The sequence below is a fragment of the Leopardus geoffroyi genome, chromosome B2 (genome assembly GCF_018350155.1).
Source record: "Leopardus geoffroyi isolate Oge1 chromosome B2, O.geoffroyi_Oge1_pat1.0, whole genome shotgun sequence".
Taxonomy (NCBI): domain Eukaryota; kingdom Metazoa; phylum Chordata; class Mammalia; order Carnivora; family Felidae; genus Leopardus; species Leopardus geoffroyi.
In genome coordinates, this window is record NC_059332.1 from 111,138,069 (window position 1) to 111,165,741 (window position 27,673).

Consider the following 27,673-nt stretch of genomic DNA (forward strand, 5'->3'; position numbering starts at 1 on the left):
TCTAAGAATTCAAACTTTTCACTTTGGCCTCCTAATCTCCCTCTCTTTATTTCCAGAAACACCCTCCTTTGACTACATACCACAGCTGCGGTCTTGCCTTCTTCTGTTCCTCATTCAGCACCTGGCATCTCCTCTTGTCCTTGGTCCTCTCCTCACTGCATCCTGCTTACATCATGCTCAGCCTGCCCCTGAGTTAGCGCCTTGATCGAGCTACCATTTACTGAAGCCAAACCAAATGGCAAGCATCGATTCTATTTCTTTTTGACAACCCTGCTGGCCTATTATGATGGTCTTTGTTCAATAGATAAAGAAATTGAAACTCAGAAATGTTAAGTAATTTAAGTAAAGTCATATTCCCAGCAAGTGGCAAAAAGAGTCAAATTCATGTCTTTCTTTATAAAATTGGCACTGCTTCCACTGGGCTGTATAATCACCTCCCTGTCTCAGCTGCTCTTGCATATTCCTAAAATCCTAGCTTAAATCCATCATCTCCTTGAGGTTTTCACTGATTGACAAGACCACAGGGGTGACTCGTCCCTCCAGACTCCTAGAGCAGTCATCACTAATAGAGTTGTCTTCTAGCCAACATTTGATAGTTTGTGTCTATGTCCTTAATTATACTCTCTTAAGGCCTTATCACTTGTTTGTAAGTTTTGCATCACCAAGCACAATCCTGAACATAAGGCAGTGACATTTAGCATAATATATATTTTCAATAAATTGCTGATTGATTATATAAAATATGCTATTAATGCTGATTTCTCTTTCCTTTTAGGGAGTTAAAAATAAATATAACATCAAAATAGATATAAATATTTAATGTAAACTAATAATAGGAAATTTATAGTGCATATTACTTTTCCCATTACAAACCAACGGTAAAATAAAGCATCAAATACAGCGTTATGCTCACAGGAAGGAGTGACGTCATGCACCTTTTATTTGATCAGCAATCTTTCACTGACACCAGTAAAAGAGCTAACAACAGTAGAGCAATTTTTATAAGTAGTTTTCCCTTTTCTGCAGATATATCTAAAGCTCAGTTATAAGTTTCGATGTTAATAATGTATCATATCTCTATTATGCATTTTTCTCACTGTGTAAAATTGGTCACTTTTTTCCCACTTATCTTCTAGAGAATGCAGACTTTCAGATTTCATAAAGTCAATCAAAGTGGCTATGTTTATGCACTAAAAAAACAATGAATTACTTTTGCTATGTTAACAGTACTTTGAAAAGAAGTGATAATACTTCAAGTTAATATTTAACATGTACATAGAGGGGGGAAACAAGAATTAGTTACATATAGGTTAAACTTTGTCAAAATGAGAATATACAAATACTTTAAGACCAATGATATGTATGTCTGTGTGTACATAGTACTTTCACTGTATGGAGAGATATAGATATAAACTTCTTTTGCGTATGCAGATATAGACATAAAAGTAAGTATCTTTACATGTATATGAAATATTTGGAATAGGGTTAGCTCTAGAAAGATTGTAATTACTAATTGGAATTTTTGGTTTTCTTTTTCTGCACTGTATTTAATGATGTTCCTTCTAACTTTTAACATCTCTCTTAAGAGTGTCCAGCTCTTGTCTTCCTCTCTCACAGAACCTGTTTTCAGCAATTCTATTTTCAAAGTATTCCAATTTTCAAATGAATGGTCAAGAAGGCTATGGACTCCCATTCCAAAGAATATTTGCATATTTAATCAATGGGAAAGAAAATGGCTGAATCTATTAGGCTGACCCATATAAAACTACTGTTTTGAGGTAAAAATGGTTGAATATATGTGATTTCATAAGTTTCAATGAATATATGAATCAGTTTCAGGCATTTGATCTGGTTGAAGCCTCTGAAACATAAATTGTCCCCTTGGCACTTTGTAAACAGTGCTCAATTGCCCACTAGATGAATAAGGAGAAGCATATGCTAACAGTTCCAGCGCTTTGGTGACCTTATCCAGAAAACACAGAATCTATTTTAACTTAAGAATATCTTCAAGTTTATTGCTTATTACACTTAATATATATGGGATGGGTGCATCAATATTTTTTCAATGTTTTGAGCATTTCAAGGCCTTACACATCCCTGATTATAACACTAGTTTTGTTCATGACAAAACAGAACATCTATTTATATGTAAATCTTAGAGAGTGCACTTACCTGCTTTGGGTATCTTTTCCTCTTTTTTAATTTCAGGTTCTGGGGTAAAACATACACACACACACACACACACACACACACACAGGTGGATAAAATAAGCATTTGAAAAAACCCATACAAATCAATTTTAATAGATTTTTATCAATTTTAATTATAGTTACACACTTTTATCAATATACAATGAAACATGTGTTCTTAGTAAGTGATAAAGTGACTTAAACAAAAGGACTTGATTTTGAAATCTAGTTTGCTAAGTTTTATATAGAACATACTAAGTAATTTGTCTTTACTAACAGCCCATTTATTAGGATTCATAAGTCCTCTAAGTAATATAAATAAAAAATTAATAATAATTACTAGGAAAAAGTGTTGTAATTTTTCCTAATTTAACCAATTCAAGCCATTTATTAATTTTGACTACATACGCTCAATTCATGGAGCGCCACCTGGTGGTTAAGTTAATAATTTCAAACAGGTATAATTCCTGTTTTTATTAGTATTTATTATTAATTTTATAAAGTAAATTAAATTGATTTATAGTGAATTAATATAAAACCTTATTAGAATGAAGTACTTTAATTTCTTATTGTCTTAGGAAATGTCTTTTGTCTAGAAACTGCAAACTTAATATCATTATAGGATAAACACATAGTTTTAGAAAGTATCCAAATAATGTTCATGGTACATTGCCAATCAAGGTAATGGTTGACTATATTTTAATGTTTTCCAGTTCTTCCTCTTGTTTAAACAATTTTGCTTAGGCTGTATACTTTTTTCCTGGCAAAAAGTCTTGTTTTGATTAATGGAAGGGCCCTGCTACATTATGATTTTTCCTTCTTTCAAACAGCAGAAAAACTGACCTCATCGTTGGGATACGTTTTGAGAACAGACTGTGTTATCTGAGATAGTGCTCTCTGGCTTTATTTGAGTAGTAGCCTAATAGTCTCATTTTCTGGAGTTAGAAAACAAACAAACAAACAAAAGCCACAAAAAACAAAAAAAAAAAACCACCTCATTTGTTTAACAGCAGAATTTTATATAGTAGAGAATTACATAACCATTCACACCCTACTTCTTATAATACTTGAATGCATATCCTGTAAAAAGTGATATCACTGCTCTTATCGCACTTCAACACTCCCTACCACATATTCCTCTCTTTTTATTTCACACATTCACTAAACTAGGTAGGGCACATGCTATTCTGTTGCTTTCCATGTGCCTTAATGTTATATAACAATTTTTATACAATTTTAATTTAATTTTTATTTATTGTCTATGTCCCCATCTTAGATTTTAATTTCCACAAGAGCAGTAACTATGTCTTGTGCACTATTCAAATATCAACATTTATTTACATATCTGACATGTGGCATATGATCAATAAATACTGTGGAACGAGTGGATAAATGAACAAAACGGTGACTACAGAAGGACCAAATGCTCCCTCTTGTGTATCTAAAGTCCTAGAAGAAATTCATCTATCTCACGCTTCCGGAGCTAGAAATAAAATTTCAGTGTCCCAGGATGGGTTTCGTAAACATATTACTCATCAGGTAGAGCAATCTATTTGAAAGGGCCTTACTTCTTACTACACATGGCTCTCTCCCCCTCAATTACATTGTTATTGTAATCTTGACATGGGATTATCTTAGTCTTAATGTGTGTCAAGAGATCTTCTGAGAAACATAAAAGTTGTTGAGAATATTTTTATCAGTACGTTATGATTTTTATGAGTACAATACAACCAGAATCAACTTCTATCTTGTACACAGAATTTTACAAGCTCTCTTATGAACATGCACTATCCAACATGCGTGTGCCCATGGACCCTCACACTATATACAAATACTGACTTTTGGTATTGTGTAAAAACACTTACAACATGACCTCACAAGTTACGAGTTCATGGGAAGTGTAAAAAGGAAGATTTGAATCATACAATATGGCTTTAAGAGCAAGTTCACTTGCTCAAGTTTTGTGACCTTGGGCATTATTTAAAACCTTAAATCTCAAATTTGTCATTCCTAAAATGGAGAAAATAATGTTGTAAAATTAATGAGAATTATAAGTGATGTATGGAAAGCACTTTATTATTTTAAATTGTACTCATAAACTTAAATTGCATAGTGATTTTCATTTTTTTCTTACAGAATTGGGCCTTTACCCTTGAAGATGCAAAGCAGGAGTTGATATGTGAGATTATTGTTAAAGGATTTTCTAAGGTGAGCATCTCCTTTATTAGGCTACTTGCTAATTCAGAGCTCAGTGCCTTCATTTTGAAAATGGCATTACTACTGAAGGTTAAGTCTTTAATTTTTGAGTCACAAATGGATGCCTGTTCCTAGTCATATAAAAATGACAAATGTATATATATGTATATCTATGTATATGTATATATATCTATATATGTACATCTATCTATATATGTGTGTGTGTGTGTGTGTATATATATATATATATATACATATATATATTAAGGAATATATGTATTTATATTTAAGTTTAGTCCAACGGCTCCATTGAGAAACTTCAAGAAACTAAGGACAACGGTTAATGCTGGAGATTGGGACCTGGAGGCCAGAATAAGAATTGTTGTTTTCATCCAATTTTTACGGTTTGAAATTTTTTTTCACCACTGATTATTATCATATAATAATAAAATATCTGATTTGCATAAACATTTGTCACTTGAGCCCTTCATTTTGGCCTCCACATGCAAGCGTTGCAGAAACATGGAATCAAGAAATCCCCACGCTGAGTTGTTGAGACAGACAGCCTGTCATTTCATATGCAGCACTGACTTTTCCAGGCTGTTGATTTCATTTATGAAATGTAAATTGCTGATGGGCCTGGGGAAGGGAGCTTCATTAACGATTTTTCAATGTCATCAACACTATGTTCTCAAGTAAAGCGGGCTGACCAAACTTCATCATGCTTGTGCTTGAGTCAGAGAAGGGCAGCCATGGAGACCAACTCTGTTTAGGAGTCTCTGTTTTGTTTTCATGAAATTAAAAGAAATCTATACAATATATAAATTCCAAGAATCGACATTCTTTTAAGAATGCCTCTATTTTAGATATTTTGTAAGGAGAAGGTGACTATCACTGATTTTTCTTTTTTCACTTTATTTTGTTATCATTTTCACATTTGCTTGTTAGTACATAGTGGCCTGATATGTATAATAAATAATAACCATAATCAGATTTGTCAACCAATGATATTTTCCTCATGGCACTCACTAAATAAGTGTATTATATGCATTATTTATATTGTATTTATGTAATATGAAATATTTGTGTTTATTTGATCTGTAACCCCAGTAGAGTATAAACGTCATGAGTCCTGAGATGAGTTATTATTTCCTCTGCTGAATCATAGCACATATATCAGTGTTTTGTGCAGAATAAGGATCAAAATATTTGTTGCAAAAATGAAGAAATTATCTTATATAATCCTCACATGCCTCTTCTACGAGATACATACTACTATTACACCCACTTTACAGATAACAATACTAAGTCTCCATAATTTGTCTAAGTTCATTTTCCCTAATAAGTGACAAAACTGGTCTTTGAATACTGTTTTTTATGACCACCTTCAAAGCCTTAAGCACTTATAATGAAAACAGCTATAATTACTGTTGCTACAGAAAGAATAAAAGCTTTTAAACATTTTATACATAAAAACATTATAGTAAGCCACATTCCGTACCTTACAGGTAGTTTGCTATTTACCTAGGGTATTTTATGTAGACAAAAACAATTATTAACAGTTTTTATTATTTAGTTGACATAAACAATTTAGCCACTAAAGTTTCTATTTTTTTCAACCACTCATTGAATCATGTTGTATAAATTAGCTTCCTAAATTAGGCTGGTCAAACTAAATAAATAGATTGAGCATTGATAAAAAATTGATAGCTGTCTGATACACTCCTGTGGTTGTATTCCATATTTAATGGCACGGGAAGGTTTTACATTTAAAAGCAGGTCACCAAGTCCATTTTTGTAAAATATACAGAAGAACTTCAGCAGTCAGTTGTTTGTGAGTTTTGGTCTGAGGGAGTCTGGAAACCTGGTGGCTAAGGACACAACTCATACTGCCAGTGGTGTGTCCCAGATCCACCCCAGGTGTCTATGTGACCTGAGCAAGTCACTTTCAGTGCTTCAATGTTCACATTAATAAAAAAGGATGCTCAGTCATTTGAGCATCTGACTTCTGCTCAGGTCGTGATCTCATGGTTCAAGATTCTGAGCCCACATCGGGCTTGAGGCTGTCAGCACAGAGCCCTCTTGGGATCCTCTGTCCCCCCCTACACCCCCTTTCTCTGTCTCTCCCCTACTCGTCCGCTCTCTCTCTGCCTCTCAAAAATAAATAAACATTTAAAAAAAGGATGCTGTAAAAATTAAACTGAACACTACATGTGAGGCATTTAGAACAGAATCAGATACAATGCAAGTAACGCACATTATTCTCTTGATACTTTAAACTATGTTTCTTATATTTTTCTACCATACTGCTAAATAAAATATATTTTAAATATATATTTTTAAATAAGACAATTAAAATTTTGTGTATTTAATAAAAGTTAGTGTTCATAAATTTCTTCTAAACCCATGTTTTTTATGTCATTTGAGTAATCATTTGCAATTTCTAATGAAAATCTGCCACTAGTGTGCACACATACACATTTACAGGACTGTACTATGGCTCTCATTATATTACTTAAAACCAGGGCAGCTGGGTGGCTCAGTCAGTTTAACATTTGACTCTTGATTTTGGCTCAGGTCATGATCTCATGGTTTGTGGGATGGAGCCCCGTGTTGGCTTCTGCCGTGACTCCCTCTTTCTCTGCCCCTCCTCTGTTCATGCTTTCTCTCTCTCAAAAATAAATAAACAAACATTAAAAAAATAAATTATATGCAAAACACACACACACACACACACACACCCATACACTTTCACATTTTGTTGTTTCCTTGATGCTTTATGGGAGGGGACAGAGAACTACTGTCATTCCAAGTAGCTTGGCTTCAAAATTTGGGATTAGGGAAAATTCAGACTGAACTCATGTTTTTTCATGTCCCGAGAGGACTTGTTTTGCACACATTTCATCTGTTTTGATAGGTAGCATTTGATTTCATCTGCTGTGGACACATTACTTTGTAGCCCAGGTAAATACAATTGTGAGAAAGAAAAAATCTGACTACTTTTAGGTTTGACTTGGAACTTCTTCAGTTTACAGACTTCCAAAAGAAGAAACTGTCCCAAGTTTAGGTGATGTCACGTAGAGAACCAACACCTGGCATCATCTCCTCCATGACTTTTCATCTTATCTGTGCCTACATTTCTTTACTTCAATATTCTATGGACTATTTAATATTTTCCTTCTTCTTTTTTAACCATGTCCTTATGGTTTTGAAATATTACACATCCTCTATGCTTCTATTTTTCCTGCTTGAGTTTCTAAAGTTGTATCATATTTGTTTATAAAGTGAGGAATCCTCCATTCATAATAAAGGGGCAAGGTGATGGTATTCTCAAGTAATTAGGCAACCTCATAAAAGTAAGGACTTGCAGAGATCATTTTGTACTGCAGTTGGAGAAAAACAGACACACAAACTGATTAAACAAAAAAATCCCTTGGTTTGAAATTTATTTCCTTTTTATTAATCAATGATTTAATATGAGGCATCTGAAATTCTAAATTTTAATTTTTTCACCTTATGAAATGGAAAATTGTATTAACTGATGTATTTGTGGCTAAGATTAGATTAAATAATTGAATAAACATTTTACAAGCACTCATATACTAATATCTAAATAGCAGATACCCATAGATTGGATAAAAAACTTTGATATCCCTTGTCTAAGGCAGCATTGGAGGCCACTTTATATTTCCTCTTTTCCAGCCCTCTTTTTCAAATATTGTAAGATTTTCTTGGACCGACTTTTGTCTTGCTCATCTTTGGAAACACAGCATCTAAAATATCCCCAGACTATACCAACATTCAAAATTTGTTATTGATACAAAACAAAGAAAAATGTGGTTTAAAGATGTCAGGAAAATCAAATCTATAAGCTTTGCTTTTAGGTGGCTCAGGCCAAAATATGAAATGGAATCTCTCTTCCATTAACCTAAGCCTTACTAAAAGCCCATTAGAACTGACTCACCCACATTCAACACTGATACACATTATCTTCAGATTTTATATTTAATTTGCCCCAATCAGGAATAATTATCCAGAGTAAGTGAATTAACTAGTTTATAGCCAGTCTAAGCTAGAGTCTCAAGCTAATGAGCAGTGTTCTTTCCATAACATGTATGCACACACACAAACACCCGCCCCCCCCCAGATGCGCACACACACACACACACACACACACACACACACACACACATTCTCTCTGCCTCTGCGTCTGTCTCTTTCTCTTGCCTCTCATTCCCATTAGGTCAAAAAAAATTTTGCTTTATAAGCTTCTGTAGGCATAGTTCTAAAATGGTTCTAGTTTGTAATGCAAGCACTTAATGTGTGACTCAAAGCTTTGTGTCTAGGACCTGATGCTGCAATCCTTCCTGGGCAAGATTCCCAAGGAGTTTGATGCTCACAAGGAAAGTTTGCTGAGTGGACACTAAAGATGCAAAATGATCCCAACGGCATTCTCTCTTCACAGCAAAGAATAAACACATACATTTTTCCTGCCTCATTCTGTCATCATTTCGTTTTTGCGATCCTTGGTCTTTCACATATGCTAAGCCGATGTACCACGCTTCTGATAGTGCCACTCTGCCTTTATCTTCTCTTTCTTTTAGGCCTCCCTATGTGTGCCTCATTATTCTTTCCTTCTTGCAGTTTCCATCGTGAAGAGTACACATTGAAATAAGTAAGAAATAATTGGTAGAGGCTGCACTTATCAGCTGCACAAAGAACAGTCAGTCAGAACAATGTCCTGTAATGTTACTTGAAGATGGCAGGATAGTTGGTTGAATACATTTTAGGTAATGAGCCAGTTGACTTTAAACTGTTCAATGGGTTCAGAAAGTTGTGCAACAATCATTTGCTCAGGTAAGGAAGCAGACATTCTTTTGTTTCTCCTTATCAAAGGGAGGGTCCCTCTTTAACTAGATTCTTCCCTGTTTCTCTGGGCACCAACATTCACTTTCTTTAACTTGAAGCAAGAATAATCAATGAAGTTAATAAAAGGTCACATGTTTAAGTATGGATCATCCTATATCTTATTCAAATATGTAAAAATAATGCATGACCTTATATGAAAAACAATACTTTTAACATTTTTAAAGTGAACAGGAAAAATAAAAAGACTTATGGTAACATTAAAAAAAAATATCCTCAAGGAGAGAGGCATATTAGAACATTCTCATAAGGTAGCATGAGTGACAACAAAAGTAGATGTGCAAAGGGACAGTGACTCATTTTCTTATGCTACTTTGCCCTTTCTAATGAGACCTTAACTGGAAAGAATACCAAAGAAGGAATCTTGGGGCTTTACATCCATAATTGTTTAATATATTTCACAAACATATAGTTGTATTTATCATTGAGCATTAATTTTTTGGAAGGAGAAAATAAAAATTCACAACACTTGGATACATGAATTTGTAAAGCCAATGATTATAATACAGAAAATTCGGCAACCTTAACTGCTTTTCTTGCCAACACATAACCCCTTTCCATTCTGTCAACTTGGCATTTTAGCATGATCGGCACAACAGGAAAAATGTTAGCCTGTAAGTTTCTGCTTAGAGTGACAGAGCTACAATTACTAGCTCAATTTTCACTTAAACAATTCTTCAGAAAGTGAGTCATCATGGATTTGTAAAGGCACCTATTGACACTTTATTTTTTGAATCTGACTGCTCTCAAAAAAAATTTTTTTAATGTTTATTTATTTTTGAGAGAGAGAGAGAGACAGAGTGTGAGTGAGGGAGGGGCAGAGAAAGAGGGAGGCACAGAATCTGAAGCAGGTTCCAGGCTCCATGCTGTCAGCACAGAGACCAATGCAGGTCTTAAACCCATGAACTGAGAGATCATGACCTGAGCTGAAGTTGGCACTTAACGAACTGAGCCACTCAGGCGCCCCCCTGACTGGTCTTCTTTTAATCAACAATTATCTATAACTTTCTTCCATTCCTACCAAATGCAAAAAATTGTTATGGGGGAAAAAACAACCTTGAGACCGTGTAAGGATAAGTCTTTTTAATATATTCCAATATTGAAGAACAAAGGAAAATAAGATTATTTTTAGGTGCATTTAAGTCTGATACTAAGTAGCTAATCCAGCATAGAAACCTTAGATAATCCTTTAATCTTTGTGCATCAATTTCTTCACTTGTTAACATGATAGTATAATATTTTCTTCCTAAAATAACTCAAGGCAGAAATAAATCATGTCAATAATTAAATCAGAAACCAGGCATGGGAAAACCTAGAAAAAACTACGCTAATATTAAAATGCTAACGATTATTAAATCAAGTATTCTAGATCAATTATTAGATTTTAAAAACAATATTACAGCAAATTCTAATATTTCTTAGAAGATGGCAATGTCATAAGCAAAGATGACATTTGTGAATTGCAGTATTATTAGAAAAACTTTAATTCCAGAATGGTGAATCAAAATGTATGTTAGTTGCATTCACTTATTAGAATGATCCGTTGCAAAAGACAAAGTAAATCCCTGTAACGTCAGTTTAGAGAATTAGAACAATAAATAACATTAAAACTGGAACTTTTTGGAAGTTTAATGTCAATCATTGAACATCAGAATATTTTTGGTCCCAGATAACGTAGCAGTATAGCAACGCTGATTATGTTCCAACTGACGCATGTTGAATTAACATATTGTAAAGTGCTCTTAGAGACAACTCTCTGAGACCAACTGGTTTTGATTCTTTTCATAAAAGAAGACTGTATAATATCTACTTCTTCAACAGATTGTCAAACTTTTCCTTGCAGGTCTCTAGGTCTCAGTATTTAAATAATGTTTATAGAACCAACATTGGGAACTTCGGGATAAGACTTATAAACTGAAACTGAAAATGCACAAAATACCAACTTTTAGCAAATGAAAAGCAGGACAGATAGATTACTAGTATTGGCCCTCAAGATACCTAGTTGTACTCATGCTAAAAAGAATGTCCTGGGTTCTTCAAGTAGCAGTTTTAAATGTATTCTTTACTAACTTTCCTCAGAACTTTCCTCGTCTCACCTTGATTCTTTCCATCACTCATCCATGTGTGACCACACCTGCAAAATCCATACACTGACAAACATATCTCACAAGTGTATCTTCAACCTAAATTCCTTTTCTGCACCTCACACTTAGCTTCCAGCTCTACATTTCTTTTGGGCGTCCTATAAACAGCTAAAACTCAACATGCTGTTCGCCACACTTATGATTGATCCTAAGCTTCTCCTTTTCTGGTGTCCCATCTCAGTGGTGTCACCAACCATTTAGCTGTATAAAACAGAAATCTTACTAAATACAATATTTTTCAAAAATGTCCTCTTCTCTCCATTTCACCTGCAACCGTCCTGGTCAAGGTACCATAATCTCTCGCCTTAATACCATCAGTTATATCTTAATTGTCTTCTTGAATCCTATTCTGCTTTTCTCCAACTCACTGCCATAGTGGCCATCACAGAAAGCAACTCTCTCCTGTTCTGTGGTCAAACCTGTAAAAAATACTTTTGTGTATATCCATTGCCCTTAGACTAAATACCAAAAACCTTAATATGGCTTATAGAAGGGGTTGGTAAACTTTTCCTGTAAAATGCCAGAGAGTAAATATTTTAGTTTTACAGGCCATTTGATCTCTGGTGTCGATATTCCACTCTGCTATTACGGCACAAACACTGCTACAGACAAAACATAAATGAGTGTGTTTGTGTTCTAATAAAATGCTATTTATAGATACTGAGATTTGAATTTCTTATATGTTTAAGGTGCCCCCAAATTTTATTCTTCCTTTGATTTTTTTCAACCATTTAAAAATATATAAGCATTCTAGATTTGGTCCATGAAATATAGTTTGCCTACTCCTGGCCTTCAAAGTTCTGCTTATGTCTTATCTTTGTTTTGTACTTCTCTTGTTAATGTTTTCTACACATCTGCAACACTGTCCTTTTTCACAAGAAATTTGAATGTGCTGAAATATCTCTTCACTCCTTGGCCTCTCCTATTCTCAGTTTTTTCACTGGTTAAAATTCCTACTTATCCTTCACATCTCAGATAGAATTTTGCTTGGTTTGGAAGTATTCCTTGATTCCCCAACCTGAGTCAGATTTTTTTTTAATGTTTATTTCATTTTTGAGAGAGAGAGAGAGAGATAGAGAGAGAGATACAGAGACAGAGACAGAGTAGACGAGGAGCAGAGAGAGGGGGAGACACAGAATCTGAAGCAGGCTTCAAGCTCCGAGCTGTCAGCAGAGAGCTTGATGTGGGGCTCAAACTCAGGAGCTGTGAGATCATGACCTGAGCTGAAGTGAGACGCTTAACTGACTGAGCCACCCAGGCATCGTTAAGTCAGATTTTTCTATACTTATAACACCATGTTCCTTCTATCAAAGCATTTCTCCCAGTTTTATAGGTGTTCATTTATTTGTGTGATTTACCCCTTTATATTCAACACCTTCTGTTAGACTTCTATGAAAGCTGAAACCCAATTTTTGGCTTGTCATTGTCTTTTCTGTATATAATATGAAAAAATTCAAGATGTATTCTCAAGTGAAAAAATATTACAGAAGAATCTTGGTAGTACTCACAAGAGACTCTCATTTTATCATGACATTCATATATTTTAAAGGGAAATATTCATAGTCACATATGGCCTGTTGCGGCTAATGATGTAGGCTAGTTCATTCAAAACGTATTCACACACTTCCTTACCTTTCCTTCCTCTAGTCTAGAGGCTGGAAAATGAAACACCTTGTTGCCCTAAACAAATTCCTTATATGTTAAAATAATTCTAATCAATTTTTTTTTGATTACCCAAAAATGGGGAAACACACACACAGATAAAATTCACTTATGTAACTAAAAATTCAAGGGCACCTGGGTGGCTCAGTTGGTTAAGCATCCGACTTCAGCTCACAGCATGATCTTGCAGTTCATGAGTTCGAGCCCCACACTGGGCTCTGTGCTAACAGCTCAGAGCCTGGAGCCTGCTTCGGGTTCTGTGTCTCCCTCCGTCTCTCTCCCTCCCCCTCCTCTCTCTCAAAAATAAATAAACATTAAAAATATTCACAGAATTTGTGGAATATAGTGGCAGAATTTCATTAATGAGAAAACTGGCATCTCATAAGACTAGTGCTAGTAACTTACTTAAAATAGCTAAAGGCTACATCTTAAGACATTTTTATGCCATAGAGAGTTTTTAAAAATTAAGTTGGCTGTTCTGTCCGTAGTGGCATACCATTATGCACTATACATCATCATTTACAAAAGTTTTTCTTTGACTCTTAAGCTAAATGGCAAGTGTCCTGAAGGGAAGAACTATACATAAAGGCACATTCCATCTTTTTACATTTTACATTGCAATGTATCTCTGTTTAAATATGAGATGTGTATTCTTTGCTTTAAAGTTGCTTTTTCTCTATAGTTTTATAGCATTGGCTGTAATTCCTATTTCTTATTTCACTCCTCTCTAGTGGATTTTATTTTATTTTACTCCATTTTATTTTTATTTCAGCTTTATTACAGTATAATTGACACATAAAATTGGTAGACATGTAAAGTGTACATCATGGCGATTTGATATATGTATACATTGTGAAAGGATTCCCCCCATCTGGATTTTATTTTGTATTTGTATGTCTGCCTCTGAGTTAATTCTGCAATTGGAGACTTGCATCACTTAGGGTTTGCAGTACTGAGCACAGTGCCCATCAAAACCACCTATAAAGCAAACAACCAGTCAGTTTGTCAACCAGAGCAAGGACTCAAGAAATGTTTTTGAGCAATATTTTGAAGAGTCATTAGTTGAGAAAAAACACAAAAGAAAAGTGCAGATGAAAGCAAGTTTTAGGAAGTATTTTCCTTACTTTCTATTCCACTATAAGTGATGACAAAATTTGTCAGCAAAAATTAAATGTTTGAAGTCTTATGTGAGACGTTATCCTGGAGTCATTTCTTTAAATTTACTTTTTGTTTCAATATTAATTTGCAACAACTACTGAAGCCTTGCTAACAACAACAAATATGAAACCACCTTTAGGGACTTGCACATATTAAACACCAGTTTAAAAATTGTAATAAAAGTGAATATCACAAATGCTGACTTGGAAAATGAATCAAGATATTCTTGGTTCCATAGTGATTTCTATGATTCAATAAAAGCTGTGGCAGAATAAAGTCATTTTCAGATTTACTGTAAAGATCTTTACTTGTTTTCACCGGTTACTTTGCTATTTGTTGAAAAAATTTTACTTTCATTAATATAAATGATAAACTATGGATTTATTACAGTAAAGCTTTATAAATACTATAATTTAAATAATATAACCTTATTTATTATTTTAAATATATTATTCTATACAATCCACATATTCAAGTTTGTTTAATATGATCTATAAATTTCTTCAAGAAAAGAATCATTAGAGACATGACAGCAAGGTCGTGAGTTTGGCAAAAATTTAGAATTAAGTAGCTGACCACTTGATTTTTGTCTATGATTTGATGTTTAAACAATTTTAATTATCGTAAAAGCTTTTACTTTTTCGTATCAAATTAAATGATTGAAATTTCTCTTCAATGTCACATGAAGCTACCTTACAAATTTAATGAGGCAGAGCTAACTTATAACTGTATTTTGGGGGCTCCTGGGTGGCTCAGTCGGTTGAGCGTCTGACTTCGGCTCAGGGCATGATCTCACAGCTCGTGAGTTCAAGCCCCTCAGCGGGCTCTGTGCTGACACCTCGGAGCCTGGAGCCTGCTTCGGATTCTGTGTCTCCCTCTCTCTCTGCCCCTAACCCACTCACATTCTGTCTCTGTCTCTCTCAAAAATAAATAAACATTAAAAATTTTTTTTAAATTAAAAAAAAACTGTATTTTGCCATGCGAACATGAAATTGAAGATTATTACTCCCTAAGGTAAAAAATAAGTATACAAAAAAGAAAATTGGTGCTTTCCGCTATTTTTATGATTTCATGTTAAATTATGTAATGTTAAATGGCAGTTGAAGCGAAAGAAATGGATGGATGGACAAGCTAAAACTTTCTGACTTTGCCTGATATAAGCCAAGATTGTACTTACTGTTTATTTTGTTTTGTTGAGATCAAATATATACAACCAATCAGGTGGACACAAAATCAGAATCTCTATAGAAAGGACTAATGGGAAGTGGAAATCCTTAAACACAGATGTCTTCAGACCATGTATTTCATCTGGAGTAGTTTTTCCTAAAGGGCTAATCCAGATCTAACACAACTGCTATGTACCAGTTCTCCCACTGGGCTGTGCTTGAACAAAATAACATTCTTCCGAAAATAGATTCAGAAAGGAACTCTCATTTCATGGTGGTCATTCTTTGTAACTACAAAGCTTCTGTAAAGGAAACATCAAGGCTCCCCTTCAAGGACCTACCTTACTATTAAAAAAAAAGAAAAGAGTCTTCTGTGCAATGAAGAATATTTGGAATCAAGTAAGATATTCTGAAATAAGGACAATCACTTTGAAATTCATGAAGAAAGCTTAAAAGGAGATAATGAAAGGGCTGGAGAAAAGTCAGAAAATTAAAAACGCAGAAGGGAGAATGAGCAAATAGAAAAAAATATATTTTACATGTTCACATATTCCACAGCACTTTAGTACATATTTTCTACTAAAATAACCAAGACAAAATCATTTTGCTCATAAGTCACCTTTTATCTTGTTAAGTTACACTTTTCAAATAGGAATGATATTTTGTCAACTACACACCATACAAGGCCATGAGGATCAAAATCATTTGAAATAAAGAGTAAAGAGCAACGGTGATATGAGTTATTATAGTCACTATTAACAGTATAATTCATATTGTAAAAGCTGAATTCTTTATTCATATTCATTTGAGGGTTTCTTTAAGGCAAAATTCCTGTATGCTGATTTTGTACAGTTTTGCTCTTAAGTATATACAATTTGATTTTGTCCCAAATTGAATTCCTTACATTCATTTCTGTTGGAACCTGGCTTCCAGTATGCTGAAGTAATTTGGAATTGTATTACTATCTTCTACAAGTCCATGATGTTGAATTCTGACTATAAAAACCTTCCAGGATTACTCAAAATTATTTTATATGAATCATCCTAATACTAAAATGGGGTTTATATAAATATGCTATTTTTTAAAATTGCATATATTTGAGATAGATTCCAGCTATTCTCTCTCTCTCATTTATTTGACTTTTACTATCATGGAAATAAATTATATTAGTCATTCCCGATTACAAATTACCAATATTACCCACACATTTCAGTGATTATAAATTTATTTTTTGGTTGTTTGCTCAATTAGCAACTTTTAAAACGAATAAACATAGACAAATTTGACATTTCAGGTATGTTTGTTCTATTTTTATTAATCTGTAGGTTTAAAAAATATAATGTGCTTATTCATCCTTTGTTAATTATATGCATTGTAATACATTTTCCCAGTATGAAGCTTATCTTTTCTGTTTGGATTTGTTCTCTTTTTGTCTTAAATCCTACTCTAACCATACATACACAATGGAATACTGAGTCATAAAAAAGATTGAAATCTTGCCATTTGCAGCAACATATATGGGCCAAGAAGGTATTATGGTAAGTAAAAAAGTCAGACAGAGAAAGAAAAATACCATATAATTTCACTTATATGTGGAATTTTTTTAAAAAGAAAACAAACAAACAAACAAGACAGAAATAGTTTCATAGATACAGGAAACAAATTTCCTGATTACCAGAGGTGGGGAAAGGTTGGGATCAGGGCAAAATAGGTGAAAAGGATTAAGAGGTGCAAACTTCTAGTTATAAAATAAATAAATCATGGGAATGTGGTGTAAAGCACAGGGGATATAGTTGATAATTTTGTAATAGCTTTGCATTGTGACAAAAAGTAACTAGACTTCCCAGGGATCATTTCATAATGTATCAAAGTATTGAATCACTAGGATGTACACCTGAAACTAACTAGGTATTGTGTGTCAATTATATTTTGATAAAATAAAATAAAATAAAGTTCTGGTGATTGCATTTAGTTGAATTTTTATGCACCCCCTTCCTTGTCTATACATACTCATCATTAAAAATTAGGGAGAAAATAGTACAATAACATAAAAATTGATGAAATAAGGGCAGAATGTTAAAAAAATCTATCTTTTCCAAAAAGCTTTCTTTTCCACCACCATTATCTATGACCATGAACTGGCTAGTGTTAGAATGACCATATGGCATGGGATGATGAAAAAGGATTCTGGAATGATAGGAAAAGAAAAAGGAAACTCTTAAGTAGGTATGTCCAGTGATCAAAGACTGAAACGCACATCAAGTGATTTTGGTGGAAATCTGAATTATTTTGTGTGTGGATATGTGTGGATATATATATATATATATATATATATATATATATATCCACTCCACATCTCCACATGCATTTCTTCCAGGGAAAAATTTTTGAACTGAACAGCCTTAATAAAAATGTGGAAATTTGAAATATGCCTGTCTTTTCCTCATTTTTTTAAATATTTCTGTTTTAGATTGGCAAAGGAATAATTAGCATCCTTGAATGCTTAAATTACTTAATGGCATCAAATCATTTCAACTTAGATTGTTATGTAAGTGTCCACTCCAACCACCAATCAGATCATGCCAAAGAAATCTAGTTTCTTTAAAATAATTTAGTGTTCAGGTAAATCTACAGGAATGCCATTAGTCTTCGCAATCAATTTATAATACAATGTGGCAACATTTTGCTATTTATTGGACATTTAACATTACATGTGAGAATTCTCTTGCAAGGTAAAATATTCTGATTTACATATTATACCAGAATAGCATAAAGTTGTATATAGCACTGAAATAACTACTATCATAAGTGAAGATAAAGTTTTAGATATGATAATACATTTCTAAAGTGAAATATAAAGGCCTTAACAGATTTGAAATCCATGTTGCTTTAAAATACCTAAAAAAAAAAAAAAATCAAGTATGCCTATGGGCTGAGAAACAAAAATCATGTTGTACTCTTATGTTTCATTAAGTAGCAATTTCATTTAATTTAAAATTAATTGCAAAGTTAGAAAAATATGACTTAAGGGTGTTTTTCTATACATTGCTACACTCACTAATGAAGACTCTCCATATGCCCTTCATTTCTCTATGTCCTTGGCTGCTTTCCCCTCCCCCAGCTCACCCACAACTCTCCCAACTCCAACACATGTGTTACAAGTTTACCAAAAGTTTCTTTTTCTTTTAAATAAAATATTGCCAGTAAGTTTGGATTTTTATCACTAAGTCCCTGTACATTAATTGGTCAATAGTTCATGCAGATCTTCTCCTCAGGTATATTTCTAACCTATTTTTAACATTCAGTATGGTCAGTATAATTTCATGGTCTCACTGGTTTACTTATGTTCATCTTGACAATAAGAAATATTAGAAAATTCTGAGTATGATACCGTGCCCATAGAAGGTACTGGGATTAATTAGAAACTAAATATATTATATTGGACTAACCATATTTACTTATGTTTTAGGAGACATAACTTCGTGCATATCAGGATCCACATTACTTTGATTGTAGTATAATGGGAAGGCTGGAGGTGTTTGCTTTAGATCAGATTTCTAATGCTGACTGTATTGCAAATCACAATAATTTTGAAAAGTTTCTTGGCTACTCCATTTTTATTTATCTATAAGACGAAGGTTTTGGACTATAGTTTATCTCTAAGTTCCTCCTAGCTATAAAATTTGTTTAGAGTTTGGTTGTATCCAAACTTAACAGGATGGCAAGCTAACACTGAGAAATTTTAAGTGTTTTTATCTTAAGTCTTTGGTTTCTATAGCTATTCTTTTTAAGATTCACCTTGGGATATTTACTAAATGCAGATTTTCCACTACAGACTGGTGGAGTCAGAATAACATATGCATTTTAAAAAGGTTTCACAGTATTTCTGACATAGTTACTCTTGTCTTTGTTATTTCGTAGTAAAATTTAGAATTTTGAGAGAGAAAATAGTCCTTTTTCCTTTGCTCACACATATACAAGGGCGTATGAAAGTTATAGTTTTAAAAGCCTGAAAAATAAATGATACATTGCTTTGTTGCAAATAACTGAATATGCAATAGGCAGATCAATGTGTTTTCACATTTCGTTATACAATATTACCTTTTTCCTTTAGGGAAACTGGAAGCTTCACTTCTTTCCCCTTAATAGGCTCTGGAAAAAAAAAAAAAAAAAAAAAAAAAAAACATTGAGCCTTTATTTGAAGCCAAGATAAAAAGATTTGAGAACACATATATAATGGAGTCAGTGAGCTATAAGTAAGGTGAACTTGGGTGGAACTTATATAATGTTTTCTTACAAATATGATTTTAATCATACAGAGACAAGGAAACAGCAGTATAGAGTACAACAATCCATCCTCCCTGATCATTTTCATTTAAAATAAATGTAAATTGTCGAATGAGTTACAATCTATTTGTTCATTTAAGAGAATGGGCTTTGGATGGATAGGAACTTATTTTAGCTGTAATTTTTTTAAAAACATATGGCTTCTAGAAGTCTCCCAAACTGTTATAATCAGTACTAACTTAGTTTATTTCTTTCAGGCTATGTGATTATTTTTTTTTAAATAAACAAATGGAAAACCCTGCATCTGTCATGTAAATGTGGTGCTTCAGTCATCAGACTCCAGTCAAACAGATTTCAAGAATAAGACAGAAATAAAACACAAAAGCCAATTTTATCTATGAACTCCCACCATCATAAAAATGTGGCCCTTAGTTAAAAAAAAAAAAAAAAAAAAAAAAAAAACTTCGTTTATTCTACCAGGTTCAAATATAAAGTGATTCTAATCATATCATGTGTTCCAGACATATATGTGGGTGATGGCTTGAATAGGATCATACTTCCTCAATAGCCTATGTAAAAGATAAACCAGTTTTCTGCCTCGTCTGCAACATATCTCAGTAAACATTTTACTGACAAAAATTACTTTTGATGCAGTGAGAAAGGAAGGGAATGGGGAATAATCTATCCTCCCAGCCCTTTGTTCTATTCCCACCTTATGGTGTGTGTGTCAGGGGGAGAGTGCAGAATATGATGGTGGGACTTGTAAATGAATATCTCACTCAAGCAATTGCTTAGAATTGAGTCCTGGTGACTTTGGATAGTGTCAAGAATGGACTTAGGAGTTCTATTGAAAAGGCTGTGTCCCTCAAAGCAAGATTTTCTTGGTAGAAAATATCCATATTTTCCTTTCCATATCCTTAAATATCCATATGTTTGCAGAATATTTTTAAATGGCTTTGGTGGCAAGGAAAATTCCGTGTTGCCATTTAATGTGCTAAGTATAAGTAGGGCCTATTTTTTTTTTCTGTATTTCAGCATCTGAAGACGAAATCAAGAGCCATGGATTGAATAAACAGACTGAGAAGCTTCATTAACTTTTTTCAAGCTAATGGGGGTAATTTACTGCTTTTGCATTTCCTGGCTAAACCAAAAAAAAAATAATAATGTATTGTGAAATGAGAAATGTTGGTGGGGACAGATTCCTAGTGGGGTGGGAGAGTGCAGCACCTGGAATTTCAAGTTCAAGATACAGCATATTGATTTAAGTGGGGAGGTGTATATGTTTGCGTGAGATTAAAGTAGTTATAAAACACAAGAATGAGGGAGAGAACCCACAAGACTGCTTTGATATTGGTGGAGAAAGAAAGAAGAGGTGGAATGCAAATTTATAATGTATTTGAAAGTCATAAACTTATCACTTTAAATGTGGTGAAAGTTCACCAAAGTCGGACACTCAACTGACTGAGCCTTCTAGGCCACTAAAATTGATTTAAAAAAAAATGTTCATTTTTGAGAGAAAGAGCACACTTGTATGTGAGCAGGGGGTGGGGGAGAGGCAGATAGAGGGAGAGAGGGAGAATCCCAAAACATCCTTCACTGACAGCACAGAGCCCAACCTGGGGCTCGATCTCAGAACCATGAGATCATGACCTGAGCCGAAATCAAGAGTCCCACACTTAACTAACTGACTGAACCACCCAGGCTCCCCAAAAGTGATTTTTATTTCCAAGTTCAATAATGGGAAGATGCCTTCTGCTCCCAGGCTGGATCATTTCTTGCACTGATTTTCTTGAAGGTCATTTCCTCTCAGTGTCCATTTTGATTTCAAGGGGTTTTCACCTGATTTAGGAAGTCCACAGGCTGAAGTAGGAAAGGAGTGGGGTATCAAATCTTACCCAAACTGTGAAGAATGTCATATAGTAATTCTGTACTTGTATATTAGGAAGGATAAGGATATTGTTGGCTTGGGTCAGCTATTAAGGTTTTTTTTTTTGTTGTTTTTTTTTTTTTTTTTTTTTTTTTTTTAAGTCATCTGTATTGTTTGTCAGGAGCAAAGCATTGGAGAGCACTTTTTTTGTGTGATTTTACAAATATGGTAGTTTCTTTGTGTTTGTCCAAGAGCCTACAAAAAGCTTATGAATCTTGATTATCAAGATCTAAAGGTGCTGGTTGGATCAGTCAGTTAAACATCCGACTTTGGCTCAGGTCATGATCTCGTGGTTCATGACTTCGAGCCCCACATCGGGCTCTGTGATGACAGCTCAGAGCCTCGAGCCTGCTTCAGATTCTGTGTCTTCTTATCTCTGCCTCTCCCCTGCTCACACTCTGTTTCTATCTCTCTGTCTCTCTCTCTCTCTTTCTCATAACTAAATAAACATTAAAAATTAAAAAAAAAAGATCTGGAACATATTTAAAGATGCTTGGATATAATTTAGAATTCTCAAAGTCATCTGGGCAAGGAGGTTGTGATGGAAAAAAAATTCACAGAAGAATAGGAAAATGGTTTCAGGTTTTTAATCCCTCTACACTGCCCCAGATAAAGGCAGTAATAAACTAGGGTGAGTGTCCACAATGAACTCTAAATCATTGGGGATCAAAGTCCTCAGACAACTTACCTCATCCTTAGCTCTACCTTTTGTTTGTACAGGTGGGAATGGCCAAGAGAAAGCATGTTTATGACAAATAGAAATTGGGGGATCATCATGTGCATGGTCCCAAGCATCAGAATATAAGGAAAGACAAGCTCCACTGAGAATTCTCTGGTATTAGATCCAAACATACACAGGCCTGGGTCACAAAATTAGAAAATACTTCTAACATCCATCATATTACTCCAATACCAGAGTAACCTAAGAGTGCTACTATTGCAGTCTCAGTAGAGGAGAAATTAATCTCTTTGTTGCCTTGTTTGGGTTCAGTCTGCAGTGCCTCAGACCATGGGTGATTCTTCCATCATCATATAAATCAGACCAGCTGTTACAAGTGACAGTAAGATAGAGAATATAACCAATAATAGGCATGTCTAACAGGATTGTCTGGTTTCTTCATGTTCAAGGCCACACAGGCTTCTGCTCTTGCAGGTGTGTTGAGAGGACTTAGGTGAGTCCACCAGCCAAGGGAAGTCAGTAGCTGAACCAGCAGCAAAAGCCAGCAAGATGTGTCTTTCTCCTGCTGTTTTTTCTTCCCTACACCTCTATCTTCTTAAATAAAGGCACAGTCTAATCATGTTTCCCTAAATCCTTAATTTGCTCATGGTCATCACATTCCCAATAAATGGGGCCTCAAAGGATTTCTGGGTGATAACCCGAGGTTTATGAGTTGTAGCACTGTTTCAGTATGTATTCTAATGTGTACATGCAAGTGGAATTGATGAGACTGGCAAATGTAGGCAAACTTTTAGCAGCTTAATAGAAATAACTCACAAAATACAGTGACTCCAATGCAATAAGTGGATTTTTTAGCAAGTGGAATTGCTGCATTCTGATTCTGCCACAGTTCAGCAGTAGGCTTCAAAGAGCCTCTTCAAATACAGTAATATGGCAGAAGTGTTTAATGTCCCTGAAATATTACAAGTAATGCTGCACTTTATTCTTTGAATTTTTTTGTAATGATAAATTATACTCAGAAAACAAAGGAAAGGTGGTAATACAATTCTTCTAAAATAGTATCTAACTTATACATAACAAAGACATTTGATGGCATTAACACAATTGAATAATAAGACAGGTGCATTTGAAATAGTTCTAAATCACTAATCATATGCAGTGAACCTTTATATACATAATTTTCTAGTGACTGTGGAGACATCTTGCAAAATACAGGATTTAACCTTAAAGACAAAGTATTCACTAGGAAATTGCCTGAAATTGTACATTAATAACAGTAACAACAAAAATAGAAATTACAGAAGTCTGCTTAGTGAAGTAGTCAGTGTGGATTTAAACCCCCCAAAATAATATTTTCCGGGACACATTTTTACAACTGCTATTTCCAACTAGCTTAAGCTTTGGCACAAGTGAAGTCTTTTAAGTAGTAGTTTAAGTCTTTGATAATCATCAGTGCCTCAAAGGTAGTTTTAGAGGTAAGCTCCAGTCTTTTTTTTGAACTGCTTTTCTTGTGAACAAATAATATAAGGCCCAAATATTCCTGTGGCATAATTGTGAACCCAAATAAATGTATCTCACACTACATTGGAAGGAGGGAAGGTTTACTTTGTGCAAATTATGGTTTGCAAATCATATACATATATATTTATATATGTGTGTGTGTATCTATCTATCTATCTATCGATTCATCATCTAGATATAGATATCTCTATATATCTCCATATATATGTTTGGATTTTCCTGGTAGTATGTTTCAATGACACTTCAGTTCTCACACAATCAAGGAAAATAATCTCATTAATTGTCAGATAAAATGAGAAAGGAGAATGGGGAATCTCTCTCAAAGTACAGATAATCACTGGAGAAAAAATAGACTAAACTCTTCTGTGGGAATTAAGGGGATCCCCTCCCCCCAATAGCTAAAGGACTAAGACTATATTTACATACTGCAGAGCCAATGTATCTGAGTCAAATAGATTTTTCAAACTTAGGTAATGACTCTACACTCAAAGAAAAATTGCTTTGAAGAATAAAAATATAAGAACCTTATTTAAGGAGCAGTTATCTGTGTTAAAATGAAGAGATGGACTTCAGTGTCTGAAAGACTGAACTTTGATTCTTGTCTTCACCTCTTACCTACGATGTTATACTGAGTATCTTACATTATCTCTGTCTCAGCTTCCTTGTTTATAAATGATTAAGATCTCAAGCACAACTTGCTAAAGCAAAATGTATAAAGTAGATATCAAAGAGCAGATGCCCTGCTTCACTCAAACGATTCTTACACATTTGCCTGGCTAATTCCTCATCCTCCTACTTGAATTTAATATAACTTCAGGAAAGCCTCCTCAGATGCCCCACACTTGACTAGAATCCCCCATGGCAGTCTCTTATAGCACCCTGTATATCTCCTCTATAATTCTTATTGCTTTAATTAATTATGTAATTAATACTATGAATTCCATGAAAGCAAAGACCATGACTTTCTTGTACTCCCAGTGTCTGGTGAGTACATGTTCTGATTATTGCATACTAGATGCGCAAAAAGTAATTATTAAATGTGGTACTTATCTATCCACATAAATTAATGTGAATAACATTAACTCTTGATGCTTAAATAGGTGGTATTTCAAATAATTAATAAAATACACACACACATATATATGTGTATATTAGATTATAAACATGTAAGTATACAAATTCAGAAGAGAGAATTCAGTGAAAGTTGAAATAGAGAAGGCTTGATGTTTTATGCTTGGAAAGAGACCTGGGATTTAGATGGACATAAAGGAAAGTCAGTCCATTCCAGAGATGGAAATTGCAAAATTTAAATAAGAATGTCATGCTCTTTCATAGTAACATAGAGCCAGACAAGACTCAAGCATACAGAACTTGACTAAGAGTCTTTGAAAAGAACAATTCAGAACTCTAATTCCAGAGTCTTCCTCCCTATTACCAGCTTTGCCATCTTTGTTTTCCAGTGATTAGCAAGTGTTTGGATAGATTCTGCACTAAATATATATTTTATGAATGGATAGAAAAGAGAGAATCAAAGCACATAGGGCAAGTTCTTTCCATAACTTTTATTTTCCTTCTAACTTTTTCCCCCTCTTCTCATTCTTTAAGGAGAAATCCTCTTTCTTTTTTCCTTCTTTTAGAAATTGTAATCAGAGCACTTTTTAAGTGACAATGAACTAGCAGAAAGTTTTTGAGGGACAAGTAAATAAATATAAGTTTTCAAATATATGAATGTGACCTGTGAAGTTTGGGCTCACATATCTGCAAAGGATGACTCTAAGGTACTATGGACTCTTTCAGATAGTTTTGCTAATAAATTTCTAGTATTATATCAAATACTAGTGTTACATCAAATTGACTCTATTACCTTTATCCTTCAAAACTGAGGAAGTCTTCCCGGATTTTTCTTTTTTAATTTCTGCAAGAGGAATCATAGGGAGAAAAGGTTACAAGGAATCACAGAGAGGAAAAAAACTGCAAGTTTTTCATGTTTTGTTTTGTTTTGTTTTCTTGTTTTTTTTTTTGTTTTTTGTTTTTTGTTTTTTTTTCTGAGGCTTAAAGACTCAGAGGGGCTCTGAGTTGATATTCAAGACAGACATATCAATATCAACTGGGACAAGTTGCCTATAAAACACATGCAAAATATGCAAAAGATACAAAATAAGCCCGCAAATTATTATCACAATTGGAAGATTATGATAGACACATAAAAGATACAAATAAAATGCCATAGGCTTTGAGGAAAGAAGATATAACAATGGTAGCTAACATTGTCTATACTATATATCATAGGGAATGCTCTCTACTGTTTGGTCATTCAATGTTCATAACAACCCTGTATGGTAGGTAGATCCTGTTACTATTTCTGTTTTTCACATGGAAGGATTAAATAACTTTTCCAAGGTCATGTGGCTCATGACAGGAGAACTGAGATATAACTGATATTTTTCTGTAGTCAACCACAAAGGTACTGGCTCATAGCTGAATGGTAAGATCAGGAAAGGCTTTGGAAGGCAGGTGATACTGAAGGAGACCTTGAAAATGGCAAAGGTTTAGAGAGATATAGATGAAATGGAGAGAAAGACACATTTTAGAAGGACAGCAGAAAGAATGGGGTGGCGTGAGCTGGTCATCTGTCCATTTGCTGAGTCACCTTAACCAACAGAATGTAATGGAAATTATGCTATGTGATTTCCTGGGTTAATCATGAAAGATCATGCACTTTCCATCTGCTTCTCTAGGGACAGTAGCCCTGGGGAAGCGAGTTGCCATGTCAGTAATCCAACTAACACCATCATGTTGGAAAAGCTACATATACACAGCCCAGTCAATAGCTCTAAGACTATGTTTGATTACAGGCACATGAGATACCCAAGTAAAAACTGCCTACTTGTTCCCTCCTAAAATTCTGACCCTCTAAATCATGAGCACAGTAAAACTGGCTATAGTTTTATACTCCCTAAGTTTTGGAGTGGTCTGTACACAGAAACAGCACTTGAAACCACCAGCTAATAAATAGCAAAATATTGCAGCGTGTGATAAGTTCTCCAGCGAAGCTCCATAAACAGTGAAACTCCGTAAACAACAGAGAAATGATTAATTAACTCTACTTTATAATTGAGATGGCTTTCATGAGAAGATGCCATTTGAGTATAAGGCTCCTAAATTGAGTAGAGTCTCACTGGTTAGGAAATGTCAATTTAGCAATATAACTGGATGTAGGATACAAAACAGATGAAAAAATGCTGAGGATAGCTTCTGGAGTTGTACATGTTTTACGGAAGGATAATCTGCTATCAATTGAAATGTAAAATGTAAGAAATAGAAGACTTTGGAGAAAGATATCATGTTTGTTTTGAATATATTTTGTTTCATATAGCTATAAGACACCCAAAAAAGCAAATGTCTAGCAAATACTTGGAAATACAGGTGAACTACAGATAATTTGCAACTGTTGCAGAAGCAAAGCAACCTGCAGTCTCATTTATAAATGGGAACAAACAATACAATCAGTAAAATGAATTTTGAATGCCCCAACAAATCTTATTTACTTTATTTATACATACTGACCCTACTTAGTGAATAAACTAAGTATACAAAGGCAAAATAAACCAGAAAGTTAAAAATTATTTTCTTAATAATACAGGCAAATTGAAAAAGAGACCAATGGGTTATAATTTTTTACTTGTATGTTTCAAATCTGATCTTATATAAATTGCCAATATTGAAATATTATTCACATATTGGTGGTAATAAACTTAATTTTATAAATTTTGCTTAGCTATTGCAAGATGTTTAAAACTCACACAAACTGTGTTCAG

General features: G+C 34.1%; 1 protein-coding gene and 1 long non-coding RNA gene across 3 annotated transcripts in view; one reads left to right on the forward strand and one right to left on the reverse strand.

Annotated features, from left to right (window-relative positions):
• The window catches only part of TRDN (triadin), a 389,767-nt gene that overhangs the window by 74,473 nt on the left and 287,621 nt on the right, over positions 1-27,673 (reverse strand). The window contains exons 22-24 of the mRNA XM_045499455.1: positions 25,720-25,770; positions 19,543-19,593; positions 2,173-2,211 (exon numbers count right to left, since the gene is read on the reverse strand). Of these exons, the coding sequence (XP_045355411.1) occupies positions 2,173-2,211; positions 19,543-19,593; positions 25,720-25,770 (141 nt within the window). The remainder of the gene's footprint in view (positions 1-2,172; positions 2,212-19,542; positions 19,594-25,719; positions 25,771-27,673) is intronic.
• LOC123608967 overlaps positions 1-27,673 on the forward strand; it is a 68,125-nt gene that overhangs the window by 36,793 nt on the left and 3,659 nt on the right. For both annotated transcript variants that reach the window (XR_006717545.1, XR_006717546.1), the window contains exons 2-3: positions 4,326-4,397; positions 20,764-20,842. This is a non-coding gene — a long non-coding RNA (uncharacterized LOC123608967). The remainder of the gene's footprint in view (positions 1-4,325; positions 4,398-20,763; positions 20,843-27,673) is intronic.